At 43.5% G+C, this 22,332-nt stretch overlaps 3 protein-coding genes across 3 annotated transcripts; all 3 read right to left on the reverse strand.

Annotated features, from left to right (window-relative positions):
• Positions 1-632: 632 nt before the first annotated feature.
• On the reverse strand, positions 633-5,664 carry LOC139579511 (keratin, type I cytoskeletal 50 kDa-like). The gene is made up of 8 exons (XM_071408228.1): positions 5,621-5,664; positions 3,444-3,880; positions 2,137-2,219; positions 1,824-1,980; positions 1,577-1,741; positions 1,376-1,501; positions 1,028-1,251; positions 633-894 (listed from the first exon to the last, which is right to left on the reverse strand). The coding sequence occupies exons 2-8, from the start codon at positions 3,855-3,857 to the stop codon at positions 804-806; spliced, it is 1,260 nt and encodes a 419-aa protein (XP_071264329.1). The 5' UTR covers positions 3,858-3,880; positions 5,621-5,664; the 3' UTR covers positions 633-803.
• Positions 5,665-9,828: 4,164 nt separating this feature from the next.
• Positions 9,829-12,946, reverse strand: LOC139579597 (keratin, type I cytoskeletal 50 kDa-like). The gene is made up of 7 exons (XM_071408364.1): positions 12,445-12,946; positions 11,453-11,535; positions 11,032-11,188; positions 10,735-10,896; positions 10,496-10,621; positions 10,169-10,389; positions 9,829-10,058 (listed from the first exon to the last, which is right to left on the reverse strand). The coding sequence occupies exons 1-7, from the start codon at positions 12,880-12,882 to the stop codon at positions 9,932-9,934; spliced, it is 1,314 nt and encodes a 437-aa protein (XP_071264465.1). The 5' UTR covers positions 12,883-12,946; the 3' UTR covers positions 9,829-9,931.
• Positions 12,947-18,514: 5,568 nt separating this feature from the next.
• Positions 18,515-21,140, reverse strand: LOC139579590 (keratin, type I cytoskeletal 13-like). Its single transcript, XM_071408352.1, has 7 exons — positions 20,546-21,140; positions 20,019-20,101; positions 19,753-19,909; positions 19,436-19,597; positions 19,194-19,319; positions 18,858-19,078; positions 18,515-18,752 (listed from the first exon to the last, which is right to left on the reverse strand). Exons 1-7 carry the CDS (start codon positions 21,011-21,013, stop codon positions 18,629-18,631), a joined length of 1,341 nt encoding a protein of 446 aa, XP_071264453.1. The 5' UTR covers positions 21,014-21,140; the 3' UTR covers positions 18,515-18,628.
• Positions 21,141-22,332: the final 1,192 nt, after the last annotated feature.

Consider the following 22,332-nt stretch of genomic DNA (forward strand, 5'->3'; position numbering starts at 1 on the left):
TTTGTATTTGAAGCCCTCTGCCATAGAAGTGATAGAACTGCATTACTATGTCATGGCATAAGAGGGCAGCATTGCCTCTGATTAAACAGTATGACACTTCACATACAGTAGAGAGCAAAAAATAGCATTTCAAAAAAATGCAATGTTACTCTGTGTGTAGGCCAGAGAATGCTAGTGGAAGGAGCATTAGAAGGACAGGCTCATTGTAATGGCTGGAGTGGAATAAATGGAATGGAGTCAAACATGTGGTTTCTATGAATTTGATGTGTTTAATACAGTTCTGTTTATTCCATTCCAGCCATTACAATGAGCCCATCCTCCTATAGGTCATCCCACCAGCCTCCTCTGGTGTAAACCTTTGCCATTTTTCAGTGAAATCGACTTGATCAATTATGTTAGTGCATATTATGTTAGGATCTAGGCTCATCTGTTTGGCATAGCCTAACTCTACAGGGTAGAGTATGCTATACTGTATCAAAATAATAATAATTTCAATAGATATCATGGTACTACCTACTCAACTATTCAAAACAGCAATATAATCAATCTTGGCCTAATTGCCACAACTATGTTGTCAATAGCTTTGATTTTATAAAATGATTCCGTCAAATCAAACAAAAATTAAACAAAAGTTTTATGGGCTTAGTTTTATTGACGAATCTCTCTGAAGGTATCAGAGGGCTTATATAAATCCCAAGATGCAAGTTTACACAACCCAATTGAATCACAGCTTCTAAGACAGGTTGACAGTAGGCATCAGAGGGATCGTGTTCTGTTCTGTGAAGTCCCCGTTTTAAGATGTCTCACTTGGTATTGGTCACACTGATCACCTTGCCGTCAACACTTTCCTTGATGATAGTCACCAACTTGTGTGTTTTGGTGGCTGTCGAGACACTGCAAGGTCAGAGACAGCATTGTCAGGTAGACTTACTTTGGCTCAATTGTTCTTGCCATACAATCTTTATTTCAATTGAATGTGATACTTTGGAAGATTTGTGCGGGATGAGGTGTAGAAGCCCAGACTCACCTGCCTGTCATTTCTCCGTCCAGCAGTCTCCTGTACTCCGCGATCTCCATCTCCAGCCTGGTCTTGATGTCCAGCAGCATCTGGTATTCCTGGCCCTGGCGCTCCAAGTCACCACGTATCTGACCAAGATGGCCCTCTAAGCTGGTCACCTGCATCTGATAACTCAATAGCATATTGGCATAGCGGTTCTGTGTGTCAGCCAGGGTGCCCTCCAGGGATGCTTTCTATTAGACAAGAATACGTAAAAGAGAAATTAATAGGCGCTGTGACATACTGTAGACGATTGGTGGTTAATAAACCCCCAAAAATAAAATAAAAATTCAACTTGGCGTTTGTAGTTAATCTCACCATGCTGAGTTCAGATTGGAATTCGATTTCTAGACTTTGCATTATGCGTTTAACTTCAGTGATTTCAGATTGGGATGATTGGACGGTTTCGGTGCTGCGCGCGACAGTTTTCTGGATTTCTTCTGTCTGTAAAAGACAGAAAGGGCATAGTTAGCTATCAAATTAAAAGAATTTTTCCACATAAAAGATCTGGTATTGTACCTTTGCATTGAACCAGCTCTCCAGTTCTTTGTGGTTCTTGGCAGCAACAGCATCGTAGTGCTCACGGATCTCAGCCATGACTTTGGTGAGGTCTTCCTGTGGTGCAGCATCAACCTCCACGTTGACCGTCTGACTACCCACCTGTGCCCGAAGGGCCTTGACCTCCTGAAGAAGAAATAACAGAAGATCAAGTGTCAACCTCCCCCCCTTTGACGACTTGGTACTTAGTACAATCATTCAGGCGCACCTCTTTGTGGTTCTTCTTGAGGTGGACCATCTCCTCCTTCAGCTCCTCAACCTCCATCTCCAGGTTGGATCCTCCAATGGTCAGCTCGTCCCTCACCCGCCTCAGCCCAGCAATATCAGCCTCCACACATTGCGTCACAGCCAGCTCATTCTCATACCTGTGTAACATCAAAACACCAACAGGTTGCCTTTTGTTTGGCAACATCTGTACTATACTTCTTGTACCACACTTTTTTCCCGTTTTCATAGAGGTTGCATTAATGGATAGTCGCTGATGTATTATACCGCTATACCACAGTCATTCTCACACTCACTTGACTTGAAAGTCATCTGCTGCCAGCTTAGCATTGTCAATAGCCAGGTATAATCCTCCATTCATATGAGTGGCATCAAATATCTGAAAGGGGGCACAGAGGAATGTCACTGTCACAATGGAATAGAAAGAAGACGGGTGCAATGCCAATCACAAATGTTGGGATAAATGGAAAGAATAATTGGCAAGAAATTTAATCTGGATCACAACTGTACAGAGAGTTACACAAACCTACTGTAAAAGAAACAGAAACTATTCTGAAATCTGCTAATATGGGTTGCATGGGATGCAAAAAGAGAGAACACATTCAATTTGACATGAAACAGGCTCAGGTAGCCTGTCTTCACTCTTGTTTTACAGTGCCTGGCGTTATTTGGATCATTTTCAAAAGTTTAACAACACAGAATGAGAACCAAGCATATGTTAACCCCTAAGGCATGGCCAATTTTTTTCTTGAGCGGATGGTCAGAGGGCTGGAACATAATTATAAATCATTTATACTCTGCAAATTGACGCAAGAAGCCCAAACAGATGTTGTATTTGACAAAAACATAACCATTTCAAACCTTGATTACTTTGGTACATGATCACATACTGTGTCTCTCTATTTATGAGTGGAAATACTTGGGAATAGCTTTCCTAAATAAAACATGTAGGTGAATTCCTAGAGATTTTTAAGTATTTTATGTCCAAAAAAAGAAGAAAAGAAGCATCCCTTACCAAATAAACCCTTTTTAATATAAGTCTTTAGGCCTCAGGGACACTCAGTTTGGATCACAGGAGGCTGGAGGCTCATAATAATGGCATTGGAAACCTTGTGTTTGATGTATTTGATACCATTCCACTCCAGTAACATGAGTCCGTTCTCCCCAATTAAGGTGCCACCAACCTCCTGTGGTTTGGATGTGGCTCAGAGTGAGTGGAAACAGAAAAAGCAGTTGATGCAAAAATACCCACTCAGCTTTTATCTTACTGAGGGGTCTAATCCAACAGAATTGGACGTATATAAACATCGTGCTTCATTTTGTGCATAAAATGGCTTTAAGTTTATCCATTGATGTCAATGAACACTATTCAAATAGATTTTAAAAAAAATCAATGTATCCAAGCAACAGTCTTTTCTGAATGCTTATTATTTTGTATCTAAAGGGAGCACAGAGGGCATGACGACGCTCACACCATTATACTGACACTAAGGCCCATTTTTCTAAACCTCTTCCACATTCCCTCTACCATTCCCTTCACAACAGTCTGACTCTGTTCAATAGAAGCTACCTGTTTAGCAGAGGATTGTTTTGGGGGACTTACCTGGTTTTGGAGTTTGCCGATGACGACTTTGAAGGCAGTGCAGTCATGAGCCTCAGGTGTGGCTTTTTTCTCCAGGGACTGGTGGATCTTCACCTCCAGATCAGCGTTGGCCTTCTCCAGGGAGCGGACCTTGTCCAGGTAGGAGGCTAGACGATCATTCAGGTTCTGCATGGTGGCCTTCTTATTTTCGTTCAGGTAGACAGCGTCGGCCAGGCTGGAGCTACCACCAGCCTCACTGCCAGCAGAGAAGGTGCTGGAGGCACTGGAGATGCGCACCCCGGACCCACCGGCACCCCCGTACACGCTGCCGGCCCTCATGGCGCGGATGTGTCTACCTCCACTAGACATGGACATGTGGCGAAAGGAGCCCATAGATGCAGAGGACATGAAGCTGTTGCTGGAGAAGGAGGTCATGGTGGCGGAAGTTGCTGTCTGGTCTGAGTAGAGAAGAGTGAGTGAAGAGTCATTGGACACAGGCCTTTTTATGAGGGAGAGGAGAGGGGGCTCTACCCAGATGACATAAGGTGAAATCACTCCACCCTTAGCCAAAAGCTAACGAAAACAAATTAAAAGGCTCACTGATCAAGTACGGGCGGGGAGGAGAGTCAATAGAAGATCTGTGGAATCTAAATTCTAACCTGTTTCACAACAAAATAATGACTTTCTTAGGACTTGCATCTTTGGCCAAACAGGTACTATTGTTTGGTGCAGGTAGTAGGCTACTTATCTTAAGAGAACTTGGGGGGGATGTACTGTATCTGGGTGAGTCTGGACATCTTTCTCTTGATAGACAGGTTAAGCGGCAATGTGAGTTGAGACCAGTCCACCTTTTGTGCCCTTTAGTGCCTCCTATGTCCCCCAAAGGTCAATTCACAATACTCCTCCAGCTCTGTGCAATACTCCCTTGAGTGATCTAGATTATTTTTGTAAGAAATATTGATGTTACTGAACATTGTTCAAGCCAAAATCAGAAAGACACATGAAGCTTGAATGTGTTTTTAAAACACTATGATTAATGTCTTCTGCTTACTTATTTAACAGCCATTCCAGTGCACATAATTGATAAAATATTTTGAATTGATGGCGCAGCACTTAATCCAAATTATAAAAAATTATATTGTGGACATTTTCTTCGACAAAAGTAACACAGAAGTCATACTTTGAGGTGTACTGTCAATAAACATTCAACAGACACAGGATTCTAAATAAAAAATGTTCATTTGTAGCACTGGTGTGGGATTAATCAAGGTAGGCTACTGTTTGAAGAATTATCCCTTTCCCTTTCTTTCTGTGCCACCAAATTACTACTGGTAAAGTTGGCAGTTTGTTAGCTAGCTATCTAGCTAATGATATAACATGATGACAAGGTTATTTACAAGTAGTTAGCGGAAGCATGGAAGAGGAGTTGTGGGGGTGCTTTCCTGGTGACGCTGTCGGTGATTTATTTACCATTTAAGGTACACTTAACCAGCATAGCTACCACAGCATTCTGCAGCGATATGCCATTCCATCGGGTTTGCACTTAGTGGGACAATCATTTGTTTTTCAACAGGACAATGACCCAAAACACACCACTAGGCTGTGTAAGGGCTATTTGACCCAGAAGTAGTGTGATGGATTGTTGCATCAGGTGACCTGGCCCCCACAATCACCCAACCTCAACCCAATTGAGATGGTTTGGGATGAGTTGGACCACAGACTGAAGGAAAAGCAGCCAACAAGTGCTCAGCATGTGGGAACTCCTTCAAGACTGTTGGAAAATCATTCCAGGTGACTACCTCATGAAGCTGGTTGAGAGAATGCCAAGAGTCATCAAGGCAAAGGGTGGCTACTTTGTGGAATCTAACATAAAATACATTTTGATATTTTTAACCCTTTTTTGTTTACTACATGATTCCATATGTGTTATTTCATAGTTTTGAACTCTTCAGTATTATTCTACAATGTAGAAAAACCCTTGACTGAGTAGGTGTATCCAAACTTTGGACTGGTACTGTAAGAACAGACTGTAAGTATTTGCACTCTATTGCACTTGTTTTACCAGTCTCAACATATAGCCTTAGTGTAACGGCTGTCGTAGTCGTTCTCCTCCTCAGACGAGGAGGAGCATGGATCGGACCAAGATGCGGAGAGGTAAGTGTTCATATTTTAATGAAAAACCAACAAACGTGACTAACCTGAAACAGTCCTGTGTGGCCCAAACACAGACACAGGAACAAACACCCACAAAACACAGGTGAAACCCAGGCTGCCTAAGTATGATTCTCAATCAGGGACAACGATTGACAGCTGTCTCTGATTGAGAATCATACCAGGCCGAACACAAAATCCCAACATAGAAAATCAAACCTAGACCAACCCACCCAACTCACGCCCTGACCAACTAAAACAAATACAAAACAAAGGAAAACAGGTCAGGAACGTGACAGAACCCCCCCCCCCTTAAGGTGCGAACTCCGGGCGCACCAGCACAAAGTCTAGGGGAGGGTCTGGGTGGGCGTCTGTCCACGGTGGCGGCTCTGGCGCTGGTCGTGGTCCCCACCATAGTCAACCCCCGCTTCCGTGGCCTCCTCCCAATATCCACCCTCCATGTCAATCCCACTATTCCAAAGAGCAGTAACAGACTGAGGGGTAGCACCGGACTGAGGGGTAGCACCGGACTGAGGGGTAGCACCGGACTGAGGGGCAGCACCGGACTGAGGGGCAGCACCGGACTGAGGGGCGAATCCTGGCTGGCGGAAGGCTCTGGCGGATCCTGGCTGGCGGAAGGCTCTGGCGGATCCTGGCTGGCGGAAGGCTCTGGCGGATCCTGGCTGGCGGAAGGCTCTGGCGGATCCTGGCTGGCGGAAGGCTCTGGCGGATCCTGGCTGGCGGAAGGCTCTGGCGGATCCTGGCTGGCGGAAGGCTCTGGCGGATACTGGCTGGCGGAAGGCTCTGGCGGATACTGGCTGGCGGAAGGCTCTGGCGGATACTGGCTGGCGGAAGGCTCCGGCGGATCCTGGCTGCCTGGCTGGAAGGCTCTGGCTGATCCTGGCTGGACGGCTCTGGCTGGTCCTGGCTGGACGGCTCTGGCTGGTCCTGGCTGGACGGCTCTGGCTGGTCCTGGCTGGACGGCTCTGGCTGGTCCTGGCTGGACGGCTCTGGCTGGTCCTGGCTGGACGGCTCTGGCTGGTCCTGGCTGGACGGCTCTGAAGGCTCGGGACAGACGGGCAGCGCTGGGCAGGCAGGCAGTTCAGACAGCGCTGGGAAGGCAGGCAGTTCAGACAGCGCTGGGAAGGCAGGCAGTTCAGACACAGGCTGCGCTGAGCAGGCAAGCAGCGCAGGCGGCGTTGAGCAGACGGCCGACTCAGACCTGCTGAGGCGCACAGTAGGTCTGGTGCGTGGTGCCGGAACTGGAGGCACTGGGCTGGAGACACGTACCACAGGGAGAGTGCGTGGAGGAGGAACAGGGCTCTGGAAATGCACTGGAAGCCTGGTGCGTGGTGTCGGCACTGATGGTACTGGGCTGGGGTGGGAAGGTGGCGCCGGATATACCGGACCGTGAAGGAGGACACGCGCTCTTGAGCACCGAGCCTCCCCAACCTTACCAGGTTGAATGGTCCCCATAGCCCTGCCAGTGCGGCGAGGTGGAATAGCCCGCACTGGGCTATGCTGGCGAACCGGGGACACCCTCTGTAAGGCTGGTGCCATGTACGCCGGCCCGAGGAGATGTACTGGAGGCCAGATATGTTGGGCCGGCTTCATGGCACCTGGCTCGATGCCCAACCTAACCTTACCAGTGCGGCAAGGTGGAATAGCCTGCACTGGGCTAAGCACGCGTACTGGGGACACCGTGCGTTTTACCGCATAACACGGTGTCTGACCAGTACGACGCCCTCTCACTCCACGGTAAGCCCGGGGAGTTGGCTCGGGTATCCAACCCGGCTTCGCCACACTCCCCTTTAGCCCCCCCCCCCCCAAGAAATGTTTGGGTGAGCCTCTCGGGCTTCCAGCCGCTCTGCCTTGCTTTCGCCTCATAAAACCTCCTCTCCGCTTTGGGGCGGCGACACTCCACTGGCTCTGCCCAGGGTCCTTTACCGTCTAGGATTTCCTCCCAAGTCCATTCCTCTTTTCCCCATTGCTGTTGTTCTTGCCTTCCTTCTCCAATCCGCTTGGTCCTGTTATGGTGGGTGTTTCTGTAACGGCTGTCGTAGTCGTTCTCCTCCTCAGACGAGCATGGATCGGACCAAGATGCGGAGAGGTAAGTGTTTATATTTTAATGAAAAAACAACAAAACACTTCCAACTACAAAAACCAACAAACGTGACTAACCTGAAACAGTCCTGTGTGGCCCAAACACAGACACAGGAACAAACACCCACAAAACACAGGTGAAACCCAGGCTGCCTAAGTATGATTCTCAATCAGGGACAACGATTGACAGCTGTCTCTGATTGAGAATCATACCAGGCCGAACACAAAATCCCAACATAGAAAATCAAACCTAGACCAACCCACCCAACTCACGCCCTGACCAACTAAAACAAATACAAAACAAAGGAAAACAGGTCAGGAACGTGACACTTAGGCCTAATGTATATATCAAGATGTTCAATCAATGATATTTACAGTGGTGGAAAAAGTACCCAATCGTCATACTTGAGTAAAATTAAAGATACCTTAATAGAAAATGGGTCATCCAGTAAAATACTACTTGAATAAAAGTCTAAAAGTATTTTGTTTAAAATATACTTAAGTATCAAAAGTTAATTTAATTGCAAAAATATACTTAAGTATCAAAAGTAAAAGTATAAATTATTTCAAATTCCTTATGTTAAGCGAATCAGATGGCACGATTTTCCTGTTGCGTTTGACAGATAGCCAGAGGCACACTCAGACATAATTTACTAACAAACCATTTGTGTTTAGTGAGTCAGCCAAATCAGAGGCAGTAGGGATGACCAGAGATGTTCTATTGATAAGTGTGTGAATTTGGCAATTTTCCTGTCCTGATAAGTACTTTTGAGTGTCAGGGAAAATATATGGAGTAAAAAGTACATTATTTTCTTCAGGAATGTGGTAGAGTAAAAGTCAAAGTTGATAGAAATATAAGTTGTAAAGTGAAGTACCGGTACCTCAAAAACTACTTAAGTGGTACTAGAAAGTTTTTTTACTTAAGTATTTTTACACAACTGGATATTTAAGAAAGCCTGAAAATTCAAGAATGTAGTAGAGAAAATAGGCTATCAATTTAGAATGTTCTTGACCAGTCCACTGTAATACTCCAAATTATATTTGCTGTCGGTTGACTGTACACCTCCAAACAATCAACAATTTATTTTGGACATTGTAACAGGAGAGGTTTCTATTTAGAAAAATCCCTATGCTAGTCTTATGAATATTTTAATGTGGTAATTTCAGTGCTGTTTTTGCTGAAAGAAAAGGTATTCCTTCATTGAAAAGAGATTTCACAGAAATTCATTTATTGTTTTATGGCATAATTCACAAAATATTTTAATTCATATATATATAATTATAACTTTTGTTGGAACTGCATGTTTGTCAAATAAAGCAAAATGTGTAATTGTGAACTAAACTATTGATGAAAAAAAATATATGTTTTAAATTCCAAATCTGTTGTCTGCAGCATGCAATACAGGAAGTCTGTGGCATGTACCAAACTCACTTACAGGACCATACATATTTTCTGACTAAACTGAAGACTTACTTGTTACCTTACTTATTCTGGGTGCCTGGCTGCCATCCTGGCTATTTGCGGTGCTCCCTGGTTGCTCTATGACAGGATGGCTGAGGTTGCATTAAAGGCCCAAAGCAGCCGTTTTTATATCACTATCAAATAATTTCTGGTTAACAATTAAGTACCTCACTGTTATTGTTTTCAATTAAAATTGTCCAAAAGAAACAAACATTTTGCTAGACTGTCTGGGAGTGGTCTGAGTGGGGAGGGGAAAACTGAAAACTAAATGTTATTGGCAGAGAGATTTGAACTCTCTTATTAATCTAATGACTAATTATTAGTGATGTCACCAGGTAGGCCAAAACTCCTTTCCACTAAAACAGGCTGACATTTCAGGCGGTCTTTTCAAACAGCTCTTACACTAAAAGGCCATTATAATCCTTTTCACAATTTTACAGTATTATTCCAAACTCATAGTGTGGAAATATATATAAAACACTGGAACATCGCATTTAGACTGCAATGGGCCTTTAATAACAGTAAATTATCCAAATTTACCAAGAGCAAGAAACGTGGGGTTCGTGACATTTTAGAATTGGTATTGACCATCTCGATGGCAACCACAGCTGTCAAAATGGTCACTACTTTGTAGGAAACAGTTTTGATGTAAACATTTCTTTAAATTAAAAAAAGCGCAAGAGACAAAAATGTAGTTTCATCACCTCGGATCACTTTTATTTCTTAATCGCTCTGAGCAAGGTTGACAGCAGGCATCAGAGGGTTTGTGTTCTGATCTGTGTGGCTCCCCAATTCAAGATTTATCCTCATCCACGATCTCTTGCACAGCGTCTGAGTTGACCACCTCGCCGTCAACAATCTCCTGCACATAGGTCACCACCTTCTGCAAAAAGGTATTAGTGGTGGTGGCAGTTGAGGGACTGTGGAGGCAGAGACAATATTGTTAGAAAGGCCTACTTTGGCTCAATTATTTTTGGCGCACACATTTCAAGACTGTTTTTCAATGATTTGTGTAAAGATCCAGGCTCACCTGGAAAACTCTCCATCAAGCAGCCTCCTGTACTCAGCGATCTCCATCTCCAACCTGGTCTTGATGTCCAGTAGCATTCTGTACTGTTGGCCCTGGCGGTCCAGGTCAGCACGAAGATGACCAAGCTGGTCCTCCAGGCTGGTCACCTGCCTCTGGTAGCCGGCTAGCATATTGGCATAGCGGCTCTGTGTATCAGCCAGGGTGCCTTCCAGGGATGCTTTCTGACAGGAATAAGTAAGAAAGAGAGAAAGAGAAACTTTTATAGATGACTGGATGTAAGTGCATAGGTATACAATTTTTCTACTTTGTATTTTTTGTTTATCTCACCATGCTGAGTTGGGATTGGAGTTCGATTTCTAGACTTTGCAGTGTGCGCTTAACTTCAGTGATTTCAGATCTGGATGATTGGAGGGTCTCTGTGCTGACTGCCACGACATTGTTGATTTCTTCTGACTGTGAATGAAAGACAGCATACCGTAGGGGGTCATTACTGATTACATTCACTGAAGACTATAACTGGAAAACATAAACATGTCATTGGCCAAAAAGAAAGGATGCAGTATAACCTTGGCATTGAACCAGCCCTCCAGATCTTTACAGTTCTTGTTAGCGATGGCCTCGTAGTGGTCGCGGATTTCAGCCATGACTTTGGTGAGGTCTTCCTGTGGTGCAGCGTCCACCTCCACGTTGACCTGGCCGCTCATCTGATTATGCATGGCCAAGAGGTCCTGGGAAGAAAGCATTAACATATATCTGGTCAATATTCAATCCTTCAATCCTGTTCAATCAAACATAGTAGCCTAATGTTGAATCATAGCAGCGTTCACCCCATAGCCTCTGCTTGAGGTCTTTGTCAAACCCACCTCCTCGTGGTTCATCTTGAGGTGGGTCAACTCCTCTCTAAGCCCCTCAATCTGCATCTCCAGGTCAGATCTGGCCATGGTCAGCTCGTCCAGCACCCTCCTCAGCCCATTGATGTCGGCCTCCACAGCCTGCCTCATAGCCAGCTCCTTCTCATACCTTTGTAACAGCATCAACAAGGTTCTTAGTTCTAACTTTTTTTCATGTCAGCTATTTCATCTTACTGATCATTTATGCAAACAAAGATGATATTTTTCTGCCATATGTGCTGTATGTTTATTGTCTAAATTAGTGATTGATTTCAACATTATTGTATAACACATTTTGAGAATAATCTATAGAGGCACAACATGAAATGTCTTTTAGTCCCACCCTGTAGTTGTTCTGTATCAGTTATTCTGTATCAGTTATTCTCAGACTCACTTTGCTTGAAAGTCATCTGTGGCCAGCTTAGCGTTGTCAATGGCCAGGTGGATTCCTCCATTCAAATGAGTGGCATCAACGATCTGAAAGAGGGCACAGAGGTATGTCTCCGGTTTTATGGGTGGATTACTGAGATCAGATTTCACATAGACATTTTTCTGTGGACCAGAAGCATTGTTTGGCAGTGTGTAGTGGGTGTAGTGGTGTGTATCCGACGTTAAGAGAACAAAGCTCTGTAAATACACCACAGTGAAAGCTTCACAATGGAATAGAAGACAGCGGAGGGTAAAATGGCGATTGAAAATAGCTGCGATCATCTGATGGAAAGTTGATCACTATAGGTCAAAAAATAGGAACATTCTATTGTGAAAGAGGCATTTCTATGTAGGCTTTGTGGTTGCACTGGACAAAAATGTATCTGCTTACATGCAACTGATAAGCATGTTAGCAAAACTAGCTATAATGCACATACTGACAGCTGAACTAAAATGTGAAAATCTAGCGTACATTTATTCTTCAGGTAAATATTGAAGTCTCCCTTTCTAAATACACCCTCATCCTTAGTGAAAACGTTTTGCCTCTGCGGAGCTCTGTTTGGGTGTGGCTCGAGACACAAGACAAAAAAAACTCCTTACGGGAAACTTTGTCTGGAATATCTTTCAGCTGATGCAGCTCATATTCACAAACATTGGGCATTATTGGGACAAGTAGTCAAATCTGAGCAACTGCCCGTTCCTGAAAAACTGACTGCACCCCTCCACAACAACACCCTTAAAAATAAATAAACCATTACGTTGTTCTGCCGACAGAATTTTATTTTTTTGTTTGTCATTGAAAAAACCCAGTGTGCATTTGCTTTAAACTGACCTCTCATTTTCATATGGACTTTACACTAATCTGTCTTCCTGTGTACAATGTTACTTCTTTGCTATATAGCACTTTCTGCCAGATGTTAATTTTATAGTATCTCAGCCTGGAATTGGTGGCCTTACCCTGTCTTGGAGCTCATGGATGGTGACCTTGAAGGCAGTGCAGTCATGAAATTCTGTCTTGGTCTTGGCCACCAGGAACATGCAGATCTTGTGCTCCAGATCAGCGTTGGCCGTCTCCAGGGAGCGGACCTTGTCCAGGTAAGTGGCCAGACGGTCGTTCAGGTTCTGCATGGTGGATTTCTTGTTCTCGTTCACATCGACAGAGTCAGACACGTTGAAGCCACCAGCCCCACCACCCATGCCAAAACCACCACCAGCAGAGTAAGTGTTAGAGGCATTGGAGATGCGCACCCCGGAGCCACCTGCATCCCCGTACACGCTGCCGGCCCTCATGGCGCTGATCTGTCCACCTCCCATGCTACCACCGGAATAGCGAGGATAGCCCATTCTCATGGATCCACCAGAGGCCACAAAGCTGCGGTTTGAGAAGGAGGTCATGGTGCTGTCCTACTGCTCGGGCTGGAGGGGAACGAGTGCAGAGCGGTTGGACACGGCTCCTTTTATGCCAGACAATGAGGGAGGGAGAGGGGGGTTTGAGGTTTATACACAGGTGAATGTGTGGGAAATTCCATCCATACAGCACACGGCCGGTAACTCAGGGAAGAAATAAGAAACATGTCAATAAAGCATAGGGTTTGGTCCTTGTTTAGGGAACATGAGCCTTTGCTTTTAATCTTTGTCCATACACTGCACCTATAGTTTTAGAAGAATCGAGCAATTGGCCACACTTTTAAGTTGCTATTTCCTTCAGGACTTAACTGATTATTCTGATTATAACCTACACTACTGTTCAAAAGTTTGGGGTCACTTAGAAATGTCCTTGTTTTTGAAAGAAAAGCAATTTATTTCTCCATTAAAATAACATAAATCAGAAATACGGTGTAGACATTGTTAATGTTGTAAATGACTATTGTAGCTGGAAATGGCTGATTTTTAATGGAATATCTAGATAGGCGTACAGAGGCCTGGCCTTCTAGGTAGAGTTGCAAAGAAAAAGCCATATCTCAGACTGGCCAATAAAAAGAAAATATTAAGATGGGCAAAAGAACACAGACACTGGACAGAGGAACTCTGCCTAGAAGGCCAGCATCCCGGAGTTACCTCTTCACTGTTGACGTTGAGACTGGTGTTTTGCGGGTACTATTTAATGAAGCTGCCAGTTGAGGACTTGTGAGGTGTCTGTTTCTCAAACTAGACTCTCTAATGTACTTGTCCTCTTGCTCAGTTAAGCACCGGGGCCTCCCACGCCTCTTTCTATTCTGGTTAGAACCAGTTTGCGCTGTTCTGTGAAGGGAGTAGTACACAGCGTTGTATGAGATCTTCAGTTTCTTGGCAATTTCTCGCATGGAATAGCCTTCATTTCTCAGAACAAGAATAGACTGATGAGTTTCAGAAGAAGGTTATTTGTTTCTGGCCATTTTGAGTGAGCCTGTAATCGAACCCACAAATGCTGATGCTCCAGATACTCAACTAGTCTAAAGAAGGTCAGTTTTATTGCTTCTTTAATCAGAACAACAGTTTTCAGCTGTGCTAACATAATTGCAAAAGGTTTTTCTAAGGATCAATTAGCCTTTTATTATGATGAACTTGGATTAGCTAACATAACATGCCATTGGAACACAGGAGTGATGGTTGCTGATAATGGGCCTCTGTACGCCTATGTAGATATTCCATAAAAAATCTGCCGTTTCCAGCTACAATAGTCATTTACAACATTAACAATGTCGACACTGTATTTCTGTTCAATTTGATGTTATTTATTGGCAGACTCAACAGCCTTGGTTTCTCAAATGATTGCCTCGCCTTCTCTGATAAAGTTCAATGTGTCAAATCGGAGGGCCTGTTGTCCGGACCTCTGGCAGTCTCTATGGGGGTGCCACAGGGTTCAATTCTCGGGCCAACTCTCTTCTCTGTATACATCAATGATGTCGCTCTTGCTGCTGGTGATTCTCTGATCCACCTCTACGCAGACGACACCATTCTGTATACTTCTGGCCCTTCTTTGGACACTGTGTTAACTAACCTCCAGACGAGCTTTAATGCCATACAACTCTCCATCCGTGGCCTCCAACTGCTCTTAAAACCTCTACAGACCCCCCATCCCGGATCCGGGATCATTCTCATCAGAAACGCTGACTAGAATAGCCTAGCCTAGCCCCACAGGGATATCATATAATATAATTTAATGAAATCACAAGTCCAATACAGCAAATGAAAGATAAACATCTTATGAATCCAGCCAACATGTCCGATTTTTAAAATGTTTTACAACGAAAACACAACATATATTTATGTTAGCTCACCACCATATCCCAACAAACACAGCCATTTTTTCACCGCAAAGATAGCTTTCACAAAACCCACAAATAGAGATAAAATTAATCACTAACCTTTGAACAACTTCATCAGATGACAGTCATATGACATCATGTTATACAATACATTTATGTTTTGTTCGATTATGTGCATATTTATAGCCAGAAATCGTGGTTTTACATTGGCACCATGTTCCGAAATGGCTCCAAAATAGCGAAAGTAATTACAGATAGCAACTAAGAAATACAGAAATACTCATCATACACTTTGATGAAAGATACATGTTGTACATATAATTAAAGATACACTGGTTCTTAATGCAACCGCTGTGTTAGATTTAAAAAATAACTTTAGTAAAAAGCACAGCATGCAATAATCTGAGACAGCGCTCAGCCATTCTCCGCCATGTTGGAGTCAACAGAGTCAACAGAAATACGAAATAACATCATAAATATTCCCTTACTTTTGATGAACTTTCATCAGAATGCAGTGCCAGGAATCCTAGTTCCACAATAAATCGCTGTTTTGTTTTAGAATGTCCATTTCTTCTGTCGAATTAGCAACTTTGGCTAGCATGTGTAGCTCACGTGTCCATACAGATTTGCGCAATGAACGAAAACTTAAAAAAGTTATATCAAAAGTCGAATAAACTGGTCAAACTCAGTTGAGAATCAATCTTCAGGATGTTTTTCTCACATATATCCAATAACGTCCCAGACTGAGAATTTCTTCATGTCTATATAACTCAGTGCAGATAAAGACATGACATTCCCAATGTGCGCGGCCAAGTACTGGCAATCTCCCTGACCACGCACTCCAAAGACTCTCATCCGGTCCCACATGAAGCTATATGCTTCATTCCACGTTCTACTGCCTGTTGACATCTAGTGGAAGGCGTATGAAGTGCATACAGATTCATAAATATTAGGCAATTGAATAGGCGATGCCTTTCACAGAGACCCATTTCAGAATTTTCACTTCCTATTTGGAAGTTTGCCTGCCATATGAGTTCTGTTTTACTCACAGATATAATTCAGTTTTAGAAACTTCAGAGTGTTTTCTATCCAATAGTAATAATAATATGCATATCATATGATCTAGGACAGAGTACGAGGCCGTTTAATTTGGGCACAAATTCATCCAAAAGTGAAAATGTCGCCCCCTATCCCTAAGAAGTTTTAAATGCAAGTAAAACTAAATGCATGCTCTTCAACCGATCACTACCCGCACCTGCCCGCCTGTCCAGCATCCCTACTCTGGACGGCTCCGACTTAGAATATGTGGATAACTACAAATACCTAGGTGTCTGGTTAGACTGTAAACTCTCCTTCCAGACTCACATTAAGCATCTCCAATCCAAAATTAAATCTAGAATCGGCGTCCTATTTCGCAACAAAGCCTCCTTCACTCACTCTGCCAAACATACCCTCATAAAACTGACCATCCTACCTATCCTCGACTTCGGCAATGACATTTATAAAATAGCCTCCAACACTCTACTCAACAAACTGGATACAGTCTATCACAGTGCCATCCGTTTTGTCACCAAAGCCCCATATACTACCCACCACTACCCGTACGCTCTCGTTGGCTGGCCCTCGCTTCATACTCGTCGCCAAACCCACTGGCTCCAGGTAATCTACAAGTCTCTGCTAGGGAAAGCCCTGCCTTATCTCAGCTCACTGGTCATCATAGCAGCACCCACTCGTAGCAGCGCTCCAGCAGGTATATGTCACTGGTCACCCCAATGCCAATTCCTCCTTTGGCCGCCTTAACTTCCAGTTCTCTGCTGTCAATGACTGGAACGAACTGCAAAAATCACTGAAGCTGGAGACTCATATCTCCCTCACTAGCTTTAAGCACAAGCTGTCAGAGCAGCTTCATCCCCATACAGTATTTATTTATTTATCTTGCTCCTTTGCAGCCCAGTATCTCTACTTGCACATTCATCTTCTGTACATCTACCATTCCAGTGTTTAATTTCTATTTTGTAATTACTTCGCCACCATGGTCTATTTATTGCCTTTACTCCCTTATCTTACCTCATTTGCACTCACTGTATATAGACTTTTTGTTTTATTTTTTTTCTACTGTATTATTGACTGTATGTTTTGTTTATTCCATGTGTAACTCTGTGTTTTTGTACGTGTCGAACTGCTATGCTTTATCTTGGCCAGATCGCAGTTGTAAATGAGAACTTGTTCTCAACCAGCCTACCTGGTTAAATAAAGGTGAAATAAAAAAATAAAAATTAAATGCAATGGACAAAAAAATGTGCTTTTCTTTCAAAAACAAGGAAATGTCTAAGTGACCCCAAACTTTTGAACGATAGTGTACATTTTACATCCCGACTACAATGTTGGCTTTGGTTAGTCCAGAAGTCAATTGTTGCAGATAGTGGATTTCGTCGATTGTTGCAGATAGTGAATTTTGTCAGTTGTTGCAGATAGTGGATTTCCACACTTGTATTTCAGACTGTTGATTCGTAAATCAAGTTACCCACTGACATGGGTCAGTGTGTCTTATAGTTCTCTGTAATAGTCTCTTTTGTATTTTGTTTGTTTTTCCATGAGAGACGTTGTTTACAAGTTACAGTTTGTGCCTTGTTTTGTCACTTGGGTAAGCTTCATTCGTTTGTTTTGTCACTTGGGTAAGCTTCATTCGTTTGTTTTGTCACTTGGGTAAGCTTCATTCGTTTGTTTTGTCACTTGGGTAAGCTTCATTCGTTTGTTTTGTCACTTGGGTAAGCTTCATTCGTTTGTTTTGTCACTTGGGTAAGCTTCATTCGTTTGTTTTGTCACTTGGGTAAGCTTCATTCGTTTGTTTTGTCTGACTGCCAAGGGAATCCCAGATCACTGGGTTGGCTGAAGTTCCAAAACACTGTTTGTGGTGTTAATTGTTTAATCCAACAGTGAAAGAGAAAAGCTGATAACTGGTGATCTTATATGAATAAATGACACTTGTCGTTGAATGCACACACCATTAAATGGCCAACTGGATTAAATGGACAAAGGTCATCTTCAAAGAGACTGCAATTAGACTTAACAACTGATTACTATGTTTACATTCTTCGTTTGACTTTCAATTGACCAGATATAATCAGTTTATTTAGTGTCCCATAACTTTATAGTATGTCACTAAAAGGTTAATTATGGATTAAGCAGACATGTTACATTGTTATCTGCAGTGCAGACATCATTATTGTACATTTATGGGGTGAGGCCTTTTTTATAGGGTACAAAGGGCTTTAATAGCCTATGATAAGGGCTTAGCTTATAATACATGTATTGTGTGTGCAATTAAAGGTAAAGATAGCGAGATGATGTTGCAACAAACAGCACCGTAGATAATGAGATGAGCGTGATGCAATGCTTTGCTCTTATACAGTCACACAGAGTATCTGCGCATGTCCACGGGTGAACTTCACGCTGCTACAAAGTGGTAGCTACGGGACCAAAACAGCCGAGAAGTTTAGCCTTGCGCTTCAACACTCTTAGTTGTTGCGGAAATTGACCCACTATGTATTTACTTTGTGCATGCAACATCCTCTTGCTGAGTTTCCAATATTTGGTTAAACATTTTTCAAGTTTATGTTATTTTGCAAGTGAAAGAGTGTATTTTGTCATATAGCCTAATTAACTGTCAGTGTTAAACATCACATCAAAAGGAAAGGCTACCAGAGTTAGATGAACAGGTAATGCTCAGGAAATGTGTACTGAGTTGATGTGAAGTAGAAAATGCCAAGACACGAAGATTCAGTTTCAACAGTTCAGAGCACGTTTATTTCTTAATCTCTTTGAGAAAGTTTGACAGCAGTCATCAGAGACATGGTGTTCTTTGTTGTGACATTTCTGGTTCAAGATGTTTCTCACGGGGATCCAACCAGTGTCCCGGCAGAGGAACTGGTGGAGCTGACCACCTTGCCGTCCACCATTTCCTCCACAATAGTCACCACCTTGCGTGTTGTTGTGGACGAGGATGAGGATGACATGCTGAAGAGCAAAAAAACTATGTTGTTAGGTTCCATCATTCTGAGGACAATTTTTGACTGTATGTCTATGCCGTTTGAAACACGAGGCATGAGACTCAAAGCTCACCTGCTAGCCTCTCCATCCAGCAGCCTTCTGTACTCGGCGATCTCCATCTCCAGTCTGGTCTTGATGTCCAGCAGCATCCGGTATTCGTGTCCTTGTCGTTCCAGCTCAGCCCTGAGATTTACCAACTGTTCCTCCAAGCTGGTCACCTGCATTTGATAACCTGACAGCTGCATGGAGTAACGGTTCTTTGTCTCTGCGAGGTTATGTTCCATGGATGATTTCTATTGGAGAGAAATTAAGAGCACAACAATACATCAGGAAGTAGTAGAGCAAATTCATTGATGGGTGGCAGACATTGAAACAAAATCATTTTGGTTGATTTCTGAACAGTCTTACCATGCTTATTTGTGATTGCAATTCGATTTCAAGACTCTGCAGCGTACGTTTGACTTCTGAGATTTCAGATCTGGACGTGTGGATAACTTCTGTGCTAATTGCGACTTCCTTGTTCAGTGCCTCGGTCTGTGGAAAACACCATCCAAAATAATGTTTTTACATGAACAATTCAATTGATGGGACATTTTGGATATCGTGGACCTAAATTATGGAATAATTTTTATAATGAGAAACAGTATTACCTTGGCGTGGAACCAGCCCTCCAGTTCTCTGTTGTTCTTGGCAGCGACAGCCTCGTAATGTTCGCGAATCTCAGCCATGACTTTGCTGAGGTCTTCCTGTGGTGCAGCGTCAACCTCCACATGGACCTGGCCGCTCATTTGGGCACGCATGGACAACAGCTCCTAAAGGAATCATGGATAGTCTGGGTCAACCTCAGTCATGCATTACTCATTATGCATGACATTGACAAATTTTTCCCCCAATCAACTGATGACAAATAGTCATGAAGCTTGGCAATTGCTTTTGTATGACTAAATCTATAGTCACTCAGACTCACCTCCTCGTGGTTCTTCTTGAGGAAGATCAACTCCTCTCTCAGCCCCTCAATCTGCAACTCCAGGTCAGATCTGGCCATGGTCAGGTCATCCAGCATCCTCCTCAGGCCACTGATGTCGGCCTCCACAGACTGCCTCATGGACAGCTCGTTCTCATACCTAAGCAAAATCAAAACAGCTTTGTTTACTGGACTAAAGATATACTCTATCTATTGAAGACAGTATGGATTGATGCATATTTATTGTGATCATTCATGATGTCACCCACTTGACCCTGAAGTCATCTGCTGCCAGCTTGGCGTTGTCAATGCTGAGGTAGATTCCACTGTTGACGCGTGTGGCATCCTGGATCTGAAAGAGAAAATTAAGTTTTGGAGTTTAACAGTTTTATCTGGAGTGATTAAATGAATGGCGCTATAAACTTGATCTGATTTTGAGGCTGTTTTGGGTGTGTTAGTGTGTCTGACATTGGACCAGAGATCAATGACCCTGGGGATACATACACTGCATTCACAGTGCACAATGGTATTATTGAAAAAGCTACATTTAAGAACATCAACGCGGTAATGGCCATGAACTAGATTTATGATATTGTCCTTGACATTATCGGGTTACTGGTGAAGGCTTACTAAGTAGTGGTGTTTATTTTGTGCCTTGGAGTAACTGGCACTCCCCTTCCTCTTCCACAATAGTAAGGCAACGGCTATCAGTGGCCATAAAACCCAGCCTTGATAAACAAGTGGTAAAAGTAGTCATAATGGTGTACTGTAGTTGTAAACGAGTTGACTGACATACCTTGCCTTGGAGTTCGGTGATAGAGAGATGAAAGGCACTGTAGTCACGACCAGTGGGGGAGGTCTTGGCCTCCAGGAACATGCGGATCTTGTGCTCCAGATCAGCGTTGGCCGTCTCCAGGGAGCGGACCTTGTCCAGGTAAGTGGCCAGACGGTCGTTCAGGTTCTGCATGGTGGCCTTCTCGTTGGCAGACACGTGCAGGTCCAGGCCATCAGACAGGTTGAAGCCACCTCCACCACCACCCATGCCAAATCCACTGCCAGCAGAGAAGGACCTGGATGCATTGGAACTGGAGATGCGCACCCCAGAGCCACCTGCACCCCCGTACACGCTGCCGGCCCTCATGCCACTAATGCGGCTGCCACCTCCCATGCTGCCACCTCCAGACATGGAGAGGCGAGAGAAGCCCATAGGTGCTCCCCTCGTGGATCCACCAGAGGACATGAAGCTGCTGCTGGAGAAGGACATGTTGATTGAGTCTGCTGTCTTACTGCACTAGCTGGAGAGGACTTAGTGAAGAGTGGAGGAGAAGGGCTGGTTGTTTTATACAACTTCACGTGGGGGGATAGAGGTGGGAGGGGAAAGATCATGAAAGGCGTGGGAGGAACACCTCCCCAAAGTCTTCTATTTAAGTCATAAAAAGCCAATGCGCGCACACAGGCATGACAGACTCAATCTGTCAACTGCTTGTGGGTGTGGCAAAGGGTAACGAGTTCTGAGATGTCATTTCTTATCAATCCTCATCTATTTCTGCTCGTCAGAGAGTATCAGTCTGCAGAGCATATGCTTAATAATGTACTGTCAGGATTAAAACACACTAAACCATTGAAAGGTCATCTATAATATGATTTTACTTAAAACACAATTTAGAACAAACAAAAGTGTAGTGGAGATTGCGCCTTGGTTAAAGAGTAACTTTCCCCCTAATTACACACTGCATCCTAGCTGTGGCAGTAGGACATTAATGGTGAGAAGTGTGTGTGGACTGGCTAAAGATAACTCATTGAGTCAAGGCCATCTCCATGCAAACTTTTAACAACTACTTACAACTCAGCCTTTCATGAAGGAATGTGGTGCCCTGGATTCACAAAATGTTCTGGCAGCAGCTTTGCATTGTGCACAGCTGGATTACGAAGTAAACCAGTTCTTTGGTCAACAACACACACTATTCATTGCCTGCAGAATCACACTTAAGCGCTGTCTAATCTTGAATCAACAATGATAACAGTGCATGGATTTAATTGAATTTGTGTTTTTCCCTAATAAACAAATTAATCAAAAGCCGATCCAGTCTAAGATAGCATGAGTTTTTGTTACACTCACTTAATAATCTATAAATTATTAAGAATTGGCATGAAGTTAAGCCACACTATTGGGTCTTATTAATGCCATTTATACGTCTTGATTTGTTGTTTATAACCTGTGTCTGTCTGAATAGGAAAACATACCACAGCTCAAGCCTTGAGCTACTGAGCTACCTTTCACCACCTTTAAAGTTAAAATACTCCCATTGCATTTGTGGTTATGAGCTAACGATATTGCGTTGCTAACAGCCTCAAGTGCACCTGAAATCATTAACGAGGGAGGAGCAAAGCCAAGACTTGATGTGAAGCATTAGATAAAGCCCTTACACCTAAAAGAAATGTAAGACAAGATGATACTTGCCTGTTCTCATCATCAGCTGCTGAATCTCTGTGTAAGGGGATGACATGGATCTTAAAAAATGTTCATTCATCGATGATGCAGGCATGTAAATATGTGATTTACCGGTACAAGCCATCCTCTAC

The sequence above is a fragment of the Salvelinus alpinus genome, chromosome 1 (assembly GCF_045679555.1).
Source record: "Salvelinus alpinus chromosome 1, SLU_Salpinus.1, whole genome shotgun sequence".
Classification (NCBI taxonomy): Eukaryota; Metazoa; Chordata; class Actinopteri; order Salmoniformes; family Salmonidae; genus Salvelinus; species Salvelinus alpinus.